General features: G+C 35.7%; 2 protein-coding genes across 2 annotated transcripts; both read left to right on the plus strand.

Annotated features, from left to right (window-relative positions):
* On the plus strand, positions 423-4,825 carry LOC107630984. Its single transcript, XM_016334283.2, has 3 exons — positions 423-1,257; positions 2,358-2,452; positions 2,697-4,825. Exons 1-3 carry the CDS (start codon positions 1,029-1,031, stop codon positions 4,488-4,490), a joined length of 2,118 nt encoding a protein of 705 aa, XP_016189769.1. The 5' UTR covers positions 423-1,028; the 3' UTR covers positions 4,491-4,825.
* Positions 5,652-8,308, plus strand: LOC107607417. Its single transcript, XM_021109812.1, has 3 exons — positions 5,652-6,145; positions 7,472-7,636; positions 7,840-8,308. The coding sequence occupies exons 1-3, from the start codon at positions 5,652-5,654 to the stop codon at positions 7,910-7,912; spliced, it is 732 nt and encodes a 243-aa protein (XP_020965471.1). The 3' UTR covers positions 7,913-8,308.

Here is a 12,217-nt window from a genome sequence, read left to right on the forward strand (position 1 = left end):
TTTAAACCCCTTTTTCCTTCTTAGCAACGTTTTATTGTCGAGATACTTAAATTTTCTTTCTCATTAAATCAAGAGAGTTACTTTCATGTCATATGCATTTTTTTATCTTCCTTTTCCTTAAGAAACAATTAAGAAAAATAGTTAAGCATCTGATCATACATATTATTTCTTTATGGAAACAAGCGTTCATCCTTATCACAACACAACTGTTGCCATTACAACAGGAGGAAAAAAGGGGAAAAAAAAATCTTAGAAATAACAAGTTTTCCTCGATAGATAACTGACCTAGCTCCTTCTTATCCAATCGTCTATATCTATCTATACAGTCATCTATATTTTAAAAAGAAGAGAGACTTGAAGTGTTGAAAACAAAGTTTCACTTGTATGTTCGGCAATGGTGGCAAATGGGGATGGTCCTAAATGGCTAAACCGCTAAAGTTATGAGCGAGAATTAGGGTTAATACGGGAATCTCACGGCAAGCAAAGGGGTGCGCACATGACTAAAAACTTAAAACCCTGTCTTTATTCTTCAGCCATCTCCCTCCGCCTTTAACTGCAGCGCCACGTGTACACAAATAAAACGATAACGAAAACAGAATCGGCCCAAACCCAACCCAAAAACCTTGCCCCCAAATTGGTGACGTGTACACGTAACCGTAGCCTCCATATATAAACCCCCTTCTTCTCTTTCGTTCTCATCCATTTCCTCTCCACTTTCCACCGATTTCAGACACACACACTCTCACTTACTCTCTCCGATTATCTCTGCTCTTACTCCATATCCGCTTCGGCTTTCTACTCAAAATCTCGTTTCGTTGGATCTTATCGTTTCGCGGTTTTTTCTCTTTTACTATCACCGCCGCCGGAGAGTTTTCCGATTGGAGAATCCGGTTGGTTTTCTTCCTGTGTTGGCTCGAGATCCGGGCCAAGCACAGAAGAGTACCGGTTCTCGATTCGCCATTTCTGTGAGTAGTTTCCTCTTCGGGGAGATTTGTTTTTATTAAGATTTTGAGGGTTTTATCAGTGAAATGGCATCTGGCGAGGGGTTTCTTACGGATGGACAGAGGGAGATTCTCAAGATCGCTAGTCAGAACGCAGAAAATCTGTCGTCGTCGCCGAAATCGCCGTCGTCGCTGCTTTCATCTGAGCATCATCATGTTAAGGCTCCTGCTGGCGGCGGAAAGGCTCAAACCGCTGGGATTGCTGTGAGACACGTTCGTCGGTCTCACTCCGGGAAGTTAGTGAGAGTGAAGAAAGGTGTGCACCGTCTTCATCAGATATTTTGTAATTATTATTTTTAATTTAAGAATTGTATGCTCTATGTGTATATACTGCAAGCTGTGCATTATTTCTTTGTTTATCATCTATTTTGTGATTAGCGAACTACACAATTTTCTACTATTAGACTGTTTGATTAGTATCTTGAGGAACTGTTGGAAGAAATATATCTGAGAGGGTATTTATGGTACACCATAACTTATTGGTGAACAGATTAGGGTTATTAACTGTAAATTAGTTTTTAATTGTTGCTTATTGAAAGCAGATTATTGTTTGATTTGTTCTGTGGTGACTTTTAAAATTCGTCGGCTAGTTCTAGCTGTGAAATTTGTGGAATTTTTTTTGGCTTTATGTTTGTATTGCTTTAAGTTATTATGATCCAGTTGTTGACTTGTTGTGTATTAGCAATCATAATCCGTATGAATCTGATAGACAAAGATGTTATTCTGACTAGTTAATTCTTTCGATGCGTACATGGTGAGTGAAGGTTTACGCATTTTGGGATTGATGTGTCGGTCATTTTACTTTCTATAGTGGAAAAGTATTCTGGTGCATAATAAATGTTAACCATTAATGCAATGTTGTCTGGAAGCAAAAATGCTATTCCTATGCTAAAAGCAGCCACCAAAATCGGCTACCAATATATTTGTGTATAAATACATATGTAATTTAATTTATTTTCAATGCGTATTTGTATTCCAACATTTGTTTTATACTCTTGGCTGACTTTGGTGGTGGATTTTAGTGTACACGTAGCATAGTTGGTTTATTAATTATATTTAACCAGAAGCATCATGTTGACTTACTCAACTGCCTGATCTGATCATCTTTTTACTTCATAGATTGTAGAAACCTGATTTGGTTGCACCCCGTGAATTATATATATATATATATATACTTCTACTGTCAAGTGCTTCAGCCTGATAGCTTAGTTTTATATGTTGGCTTGACAGTCATGACGATGTTAATTAGTGGTGTGGATCTTCCCGTGCTTGCGGTATAACATGAATGGTAGAATTGATTGTAATTTGTAGTTATCTTTCTTTAGTTATTTGATGTTCTTCATCCTGTTGATGCAGATGGTGCTGGTGGTAAGGGTACCTGGGGGAAATTGCTTGATACTGAAGGTGAAGCTCACCTAGATCGCAATGATCCAAATTATGACAGTGGCGAGGTAAACTACCTTTCTAGTTTTTGTTGGTAGTTCCTAATATAATTTATTGTGTGATAATATCATCAACATAGAGACTTTTTTACGAGATCTTATAGCCCTGGTAGTAGGTTGGGGTTTCTTTGTGTTTTCATTTAATTAGTTGTAAACTGTACCTGTTGACCGTTTATTTTTCATTGTATATTTGATTGTGGCAACAAGCACATGATAACATATACCTGGTTTTGCATACTCTTGCTAATTTTAGGAGCCCTATCAGTTAGTTGGATCTACAGTGATGGACCCCTTGGATGATTTCAAGAAAGCCGTGGTATCTATCATAGAGGAATATTTCAGTACTGGGGATGTGGATGTGGCTGCGTCTGACCTCAAAGAACTTGGATCTAGTGAATATTATCCATATTTTATCAAGCGCCTTGTGTCGATGGCCATGGACAGGCATGATAAGGAGAAAGAAATGGCGTCTGTTCTGCTCTCAGCATTGTATGCTGATGTCATCAGCCCTGCACAGATCAGAGATGGATTTTTTATGCTTATTGAATCTGCCGATGATCTTGCTGTGGACATACTGGATGCAGTTGATATCCTTGCTTTATTCCTGGCACGGGCTGTCGTTGATGACATTCTTCCTCCAGCTTTCCTAGCTAGGGCAAGGAAGGCTCTTCCAGAGCCTTCCAAGGGTGCTCTGGTAGTCCAGACTGCTGAGAAGAGTTATCTCTCTGCTCCCCACCATGCGGAACTTGTGGAGAGGCGATGGGGTGGTAGCACTCACATCACCGTTGAAGAAGTGAAGAAGAAGATTGCCGATTTATTAAGGGAATATGTGGAGAGTGGTGACACATTTGAAGCCTGTAGGTGCATACGTGAGTTGGGGGTTTCATTCTTCCATCATGAGGTTGTGAAGAGGGCTCTAGTACTTGCCATGGAGAACCGTTCAGCAGAACCACTGATGTTGAAGCTACTAAAAGAAGCAGCAGAAGAAGGACTCATTAGTTCCAGTCAAATGGTCAAAGGATTTTCTCGATTGGCAGAAGGCCTAGATGATCTTGCTCTTGATATTCCATCAGCTAAAGCCTTGTTTCTGTCATTGGTTCCCAAGGCAATATCTGAAGGGTGGCTTGATGCATCATTTGTGAATCCTAATGGTGACAACGGAGAAATTCAAGTTGAAGACGAGAAGATGCGGAAGTACAAAAAGGAAGCTGTAACCATAATTCACGAGTATTTTCTGTCTGATGATATTCCTGAACTGATTCGGAGTCTTGAAGATCTTGGTGCACCTGAGTATAATGCAATATTCTTGAAGAAGCTAATAACTCTTGCCATGGACAGAAAGAACAGAGAAAAGGAAATGGCATCTGTACTGCTATCTGCTCTACATATAGAAATTTTCTCGACAGAGGATATAGTTAATGGTTTTGTCATGCTTCTTGAAAGTGCAGAAGATACGGCACTAGATATATTGGATGCTTCAAATGAACTTGCTCTGTTCTTGGCTCGGACTGTGATAGATGATGTATTGGCCCCTCTGAATTTGGAAGAAATTGCCATTAGGTTACCCCCAAAGTGCAGTGGGACCGAGACGGTGCGAATGGCACGCACACTCATAGCAGCTCGTCATGCTGGTGAGAGGCTGTTGAGATGTTGGGGTGGTGGGACCGGATGGGCTGTTGAGGATGCCAAGGACAAGATCATGAAACTCTTGGAGGAGTATGAAAGCGGCGGGGTTGTGAGTGAAGCTTGCCAGTGTATCCGGGACCTTGGAATGCCCTTCTTCAACCATGAGGTAGTTAAGAAAGCTTTGGTCATGGCCATGGAGAAGAAGAATGACAGGATGCTTGATCTGCTGCAGGAGGGATTCAGTGAGGGTTTGATCACCATCAATCAGATGACGAAAGGGTTCACCCGGATCAAGGACAGTCTTGATGATCTGGCTCTGGACATTCCAAATGCAAAGGAGAAGTTTGGGTTCTATGTGCAGCATGCCCAGACCAAGGGTTGGCTTCTACCGTCATTTGATTCCTGTGCCACAGAGGTCTAAAGAGATGGCTTTCAGTCTCATGCATGTTGATGTTCTTTTAGCTCCCGACTGAAATGTGTGGATAAAATCTGGGGATCGTTTTACTTCTAAAAATGTCCCTTTTTATCTGTTCTTTTTTAAACTTACCCTTTTCTTTGAAGCATCAACTCACCGATAGAGATTCTTGTTATCTCCGTCGCGTTGTATAAAGTTGTTCTCATTACATTGACATCTTTTTAGGACGATGTTGCATCAATGAGGTATTTTAGAAGGGCAGGGCATATATTGTACTATTTTTCAGCATCGATTCTCTTTTTCCCGTTATGTTGAATCATTAATTTATGCCATCGTCACTTCTTGTTCTCGGTTCTGAGGTTAACTGGTTATTGAATATGCAGCAAAAGAGCATGAAAAATCACGGCCTTATATTATAGAAGAGTCTGTTGGCCCGAGTAGCATAACACGACGAAAGGTGGCTACCAAGCCTAAATTCAGAGGCCTTTCCTATCTGTTCCTAGAGTGCAGTTTCTTCCATCGTGGTGCTATATCGCTTATACTTCTGGTGTGGAGAAAAATGTTATTGTTGTTCGAAGCTCCATTAGGGGTGTCCGCCTCGGATTCAAATACTATGAGAGTTAATTTGGTGTGATTTCATCGGATCTAGAATCGGATAAGAGTCTTAAAAATAGATTCATGTGCATTTTAAGAGGACTAAAAGAAGTATATATATTTTAAATTAATTTTAATATTATGTTATATTAATTATAAATTTATTGTTTTGTTTTTGTTTTTTAATTACATTTGTTGAATTAGAAAATAGATCAAAGAAACATGAAATTAGAATTTATGGATAAATTCAAGTTTAAATATGAAATTAAAATTTATGGATAAATTCAAGTTTAAATATGAATATCAACTTTTTGGTAACAAATATTTTTTTTTTTATAAATAAGAGTATCATAATTTTTTACCATAAAGTTTATCAAGATCTAAACTTCAGTGGTTTAGACTTGGTGTTAGTATAACCTGAAAGTAGTATGATGTTACTGGGTTTATGATCGGTTTAAGGGTCATTATTTTAAGTCGGGTTTGAGTCAAAATGAATTCAGTCTCACTCCATCCATGTACACCTCTACAAATACGTATGTTAAAACTTATTTTTATAGTATTTATTTCGATATAATGATAAATTTATATATATCGGTACAACAAAAATGTGGACAAACTAAAACACGACACGTGGATTATATTAATCTCTTATACTCATTCATACCAAAAAATATATCTAAAACACTAAAAAAAAATGTTCTTCATCTTGACTCGATTTTCTCACCTCTCTCAAACGTCTCTCACTCTCGATTCTCAGACTCAAGCTCTCTCTTCTCTCCCACTTCCACTACCACTAGCCAACTAGAGTCTCTCTCAGTCTCACTCGAGTCTCGTCTCAGTCACACTCGCCGGCGTCTCGCCTCGTCACCAGGGTCTCAACGTCTCGCGGCCTTCCCTGGGCTCATCGTCGTCGGCGACAGAAGCAACTCGTCGGGTCGTCGTCGCTCGTCGTCTTCTGGTTTCGGGACCTCGCCGTCGCCGAGTCACTGCGTTTCAGGTATTTCTAGGAATTCTTTGCACAGGAGGCGCGCCACTGGTGAAAAGGTGGTTTGGAGAAAGAAGAGAAAGTATGTTTTCACTCTTTTTTCCAATTCTCTGTGTTTTCCTTAATTTTTTTCCGAAGTGCCTTAGTTTCTGTTAGTTCCAAAATCAAATTCCCCTGAATTTTAACGCTCGTCCGAATTTCAACCCAAATCCTCTGTCCAGATTCAATCTTCTGTCCAAATTTCACATTTATTTTTTAGTTGTTTTTTATGAAGGTTCTTAGGTTCATTCATTTGTGCCAAGTGATTTCAATTAGTTTATAAGTTTTCATTACTACAAAACTAACTCTTCAGACAAAAAAGCCAAGTTTCTAGTTATTTACAAGTTAGTGATTATACTCCATGTACAGAGTGCACAGACTATATAGAGCAGACCAAAAAATACTTAATATACTAATTTAATTACTTTGAACAAACTAGGGTCCTGAGCTTGGAAATTTTTCATTTGATGTTAACTAACTTAGACTTAATTATTTAAGTCTCATTCTCTGTTCCTGTATGTGCTTTCTTTCTTTCTTTTTATCTGTGCCTATATTGTGAGTTTTAACACTGTATGATAAGATCATAGATTTTTGTGAAGAGTATAAAATAGAGAGAGGCCACTTGATGTATAGTGTAACTCATTGTAGCGAGAAAGCTATGATTCTGATTTCTTCTTTTATTATCAATAACAAATCACAAAACTTAATTCCTTTTTTTCTATAGTTTATTGCTTTTTATCTTTCTGATTCAAGATAGTTCCACTTAGTTTTCTTGCCAAAACTGATAAGCAGCAGCTCCATGACATGCCAGTTGTAACGAATTTTATTTATAATACCTAGCAAGCTCTTGAGTATTTCTCTAACTTCTTTTATGTTGGATTGTTGGTGTATTGGTTCTTTTAATCAGCATTGTAGAACTTGAAAGTGAGTCTAGCATTTTTCTATCAAATAAAGAGGTACTTATTTATTTGCTACTCTATTAAACTTGAAAGTATCATGTGTAATTTAAACCTATGCTTGCAGATGCATCAATTTCTTGGAGGTGGTATCCTTGACTCTTTAGGATCATTGCCACTTGGACTGCACAATCATATAGAACTCCTTCAAACAAAAGTTCTTATTACAAACACACATCTAATGCTTTCTTGACTTTTTCTTCTAGTTGAGTAGGTTTTGTAAGGCATATTTTACTTTAATTTCATATAGGCATTTGATTTGTTATAGTTGATGCCTTGATGCTATTAAGGTCAATGATTGATTCAGTTCTTAGCTATTGATTTTTCAAAAAGAATTTGCCGGGCAAATTTCTTTGTCGAGCTATTGATTCAGTTCTTGGCTATTGATTTTTGTTGGATCTCAACAACAAAAGGTTCAATTCTGACATTGGCGTACATGGCCAAGCAAATTTTCCATCATTTGCAACTCATCGAGATGTTCATCCACCACCACCTATGCATTTGTTTCAAGGTGTTCTTTCCAAGGGCACTATGCTAACTTACAACCAAGTCATGGAAGTTGCAAAAAATTTCAGAAGGTCAATATTCTTAACTCTTTGGTTCTGTTTAGTAACTGTATCAATCTTTTTGAGGAATAAAGCAAATAATTAAACAAATGATCCTCGCATAAGATAAAATTTGTACATTTTCTATCTATCCAAAGGTTTAGAACAATGAAGGACAATTTTTCTTAATTATAGTTTGCGTATCTAACTATACATTTGGTTTCGAAACTTTATAGGATAGTACTGAGGACTCAAACCATCGTTCAGGATCAAATGCATCAGGCAATAAGCCTTTCTATAACTTCTTAGAAGTTAAGGATCCAGAGTGGGGGAAGGATGCACCTGGATCACATCACGTGCGACGCGAAGCAGGACGCTACGGCCTTTGATCTTAGCTTGAAGCTTTGATTCTAGCAGGAAATCATGAAGCAGTGACAATGGCTATGATGAGTATGCATTTATAATGGTTTTCTGCTTGAAATCCAACAATGTTAACAAGTTAAGAAAAAGTGAATAGTTTTCTAGTCTTGGTTGAGGCCAAGGTAACTCAGAATTAAAGATAGAAAGGACTTGTTACATTGGAGATAGGGCTGCACATGGATCGGATAATATCCGCATATCCGTGATAATTATCCGCATCCGATCTGAATTTTGCGAATATTATCCGATCCGCACTATGGTAGGATCGGATTGCGGATTTGGCAGTAATATCCGCGGATCCGATCCGCAAATCCGCATATCCGTACATCTCATATAAATAGCATAGTTTAAGAAAGTAAACTCTAATGTGATATGAATTTTAGTGTGTTATTTTATGAATTTTATGATATCTTGTTTTTAATTTTTTATGTTGTACTTTAACTTAGAATAATTAAACTTAAATATTGTGTTATTATTTTGTTTTTGTTATTCAAGAGAACTTTTATTAATATTTTAGAAATAAATAGGTTTAAACAGGTGAAAAATAAATTTTCTGGATATTTTTTTTTTTTGTAAAAACAGTCAAACAAAATCTTAAAATAGTTTTTTTGAATTATGCGGATATACGCGATATCCGATCTGATCCGATCTGCAAGTATGCGGATCGGATCGGATCCAGCCTGAAAAAATGCAAATATCGTATCCGATCCGATGAGTGCAGTGCGGATCGGTTAGAATTTTAGGCTATATCCGATTCGTCCAATTCGTGTGCAGCCCTAATTGGAGACCATGCCTTTGGATTCAAGGAAACTGGAAATCAAAAATAAGATTTTGGAGACCATGCCTTTGGATTCAAGGAAACTGGAAATCAAAAATAAGAAAAAATCTTGTATGGGGATTTCATTTAACTTATCTTAATTTCGATAGTTATGGTTTAATTTTATTTGAGACTTTTAATTTGGTTACATTACATGTAATTCTATAATTGCTCTATAGTCTTAGTAATGAAATTTTAAATTTGATTACACTCCAAGTTTTGGTTCCTACAAGGGATTTTGTAGCATGAAAATGAATGACTTTTATTTAAGAATTAAGAGAAATCTTATTTGGGACGAAATCATTTTAGAAATTGTTTACACTTCAAAATTTTCACTAAATTTGTTATTTTCTCAAAACAGGGGGTTTAAGTACTCCTTTATCATTTTCTTTCCTTTGCCCTTCTTCACATTTCACAAAGAATAATTAAACTTACTTAGAATGAAATTAAATATGCCTCGTATTTGGTATAATGTTCTCAAAATATATAATTCCAATATGAAATGAAACTAAATGTTTTCGTGTAATATATATGTATAATATATATGTGCAAAATGATCGAAATACAATCAGACTATAATGTTGAAAAATATAAAATAATGTATGATGAAGAGTGAAACTTCATCTAATTATTTCTATATATCACTTTAAATGGCACTTTCTAAAAAATGAGCAGGAACCAATCTTCCCTTTCGTTATTCTTTAATACAATTTATAAAATCTATAGAGCGTTAATGGTTAAAATCGCAACTTAGCTAATTAGGACTGGGGAGCTTGAAGGATTAACAATAAACCTTAAAATGACATTCAAAGAGATTTCTACCTTTACTCACTAGTTAACCTGTCCTAATTGAACCAGAGATTTGATAAAAAATTACTACTTACATAAAACTATAAAAGTTTTACTTTTCCAATCATTTATTCAAAACAGAAAAAACCTTTCATGATGACTGCAACATTGAAATTTTGTATTGTAGAACTAACAATACCAATAATCGAAAAGGATGGGAGTTTATCATAAAATTTATCATAACATTTTAAAAGCCTCGTACCACTTGAAAAATTTATCATAACATTTTAAAATCATGGAACAAAAGAAGGATATTTAGAAGCAAACTTCCTATAAGTTTTTTTTTTTTTTTTTTTTTCATGAGTTCAAAACATCAAGCCATGAACCCAAAATAAGTCACAGCAATCTCTAGTATAGAACAATAAAATGGCCTTCTAAAGAATCGTTTTCATCTTAGTTCGCCAACCATACAAGAAACTGAAGAAACCGAGACATCACTTCTTGTTTCAGAATCAATGCAGATTATGACACCACTCTCTTCTATTAATTAATTAATCAATCCAGCAAGCTAGGCTAGTCCACCAACAACTAGAAAACCAGCACCAATTTGTGTTCCTTCCACCAACAATCCGAATTGCAACCACAGAGTCAATTGCTCTTCTAACCACATAAATACTTATTAAAATATGAGAAAAAAGTTCACCATACTACGGATTTTTGGCAAAACACAGAAATTCAAATAACAGAGGCATTGATACATCATATTGACAAGAACAAAGAAACAAAATAAAGGATTGAACCAAAGAGAAAAAAAAGTGACTAAAATTCAGACGATCATGTGATTAAAATCATGTTCCGTTCGAAGAAATTCTAATTAATAATGGCATGAGCAAGGCTAAGTGCATGTTTGGGCGCCATTATTTTGTTAAAAAAAGATCTTTTTCTTTTTTTATTTTTTAACGTGTTTGGCAAATTTCTAGTAGTAAAAGTAAAAGCACTAGTAAAATAAAAAAAAGATCTTTTTTGAGAAGCTGTAATTTACATCTTTTTTTAAAAGATCTTTTTTCCTTAAAAAAAAGATGTTTTTTATGTAATAAATAAACAAAAAAGTACTTTTATATTGTTATACCCAAACATAATTGATTGATAAAAAGACCTTTTTATATGAGATATCCAAACATAAAATTACTTTTACTTCTCTATAAGATCTTTTAAAAAAAGATAACTCGAAAAAAGATATTTTCTTAGAAGCTCACCCAAACAAGCCCTAAGCATGATAATATTTAACAAAACCATAGCCCCAATTTGCCAATTTGCAATCACGGAGTCAGAAGAGATAGCGGGGTCGAGGAGAGAGCGGGATCTTCTTGATACGGCGATGGACTTGCTACTCTTCAGAAGGTGCAGCGGAGCAGAGCAAAGTAGAGGAAAGCTTCAGGCAAGCAGCAAGTAGTGGTACACGACGGGCTTCGTCTCTCGCAGCTCTGACAAAAGAGAGGAAGCAGAAGAGCCCAGCGTCGCCGTCTTTATCGAATCCAACAAACACAGTGATGATTGGAGCTCGGGAAAAAAAATTTAGGGTTAGAGGGCTTCTTCTTCTTCTCCTCCTTTAGCAGAGAGAAGGAAGAGGAGGGAAGAGACGAAGAACACCAACCTAGATGAACTTCTTTTTTTTATTTTTTTATTTTTTTTCATATGTTTTTGTTTTGTTTTTATAAATTATTTAAAATTTAAAAATATAAATTAAAATTAATTGAATTTTAAATTTTAAATTTTTTAAAAGGATATTTTTGTCTAATTAAATAAAAAAAGGATGTTTAACACTTTTTATAAAATTCAATAAAAAAATAATTCATGTGTCTGTATTTTAATTTGTCTATGTTTTTATTGTATCGGTACGTATAAATTTATTATCGTACCGAAACAAACATCTATTTTTATCTGCATCAATACAAAAATATAAATAAAATGGAGTAATTCAGCATTTAATTTGACTTAAAATTTTAGTTTTGAATAAAGTTCTACAACCAAATAAAATACTTATTAATAAAGTCCAACCAAATTGTTATAATCGTTTTTCACATCATGTGCATGCACTCTTCTTTTTTCGTTATCATTGTTGTTACCATCACTATCACCTCCATCTCCTCTTCTTCTTCCTCCTCCTTTTTTTATTTGAATTCTTCTCATCCTTTCTTTTTTTCCTCCATCATCATCATCATCATTGTTATAATTAGGGTTAAGTTCGATTTTGGTCCCTAACGTAGGGGTCAAAAATTTTTTTTGTCCCTAAGTTTTATTTTTAAACAAAATCGTCCCCAAAGTTGACAGTTGTATTAAAATAGTCCTTTCGCACCAAAAATAAAATTTAATGACAACTCTACCCTTGCGGTTTCTCTCCCTTAATTTTCATTCCCGCGAAGTGCACTCCTGCTCATGAAGTAACTCATAAACTTCCTTGAAACACTTGAAAACGGAAACGTTGGTGTGAAACCCTCAAACGTAGGTGCAAAGAGGGTGTACAGAAAGGATTGTCGCCATTGGGGGGGTTAAGCTTGAGAATCGGTGTACTAAGACATTGGTGAGTG

The sequence above is a fragment of the Arachis ipaensis genome, chromosome B01 (assembly GCF_000816755.2).
Source record: "Arachis ipaensis cultivar K30076 chromosome B01, Araip1.1, whole genome shotgun sequence".
Taxonomy (NCBI): Eukaryota; Viridiplantae; Streptophyta; class Magnoliopsida; order Fabales; family Fabaceae; genus Arachis; species Arachis ipaensis.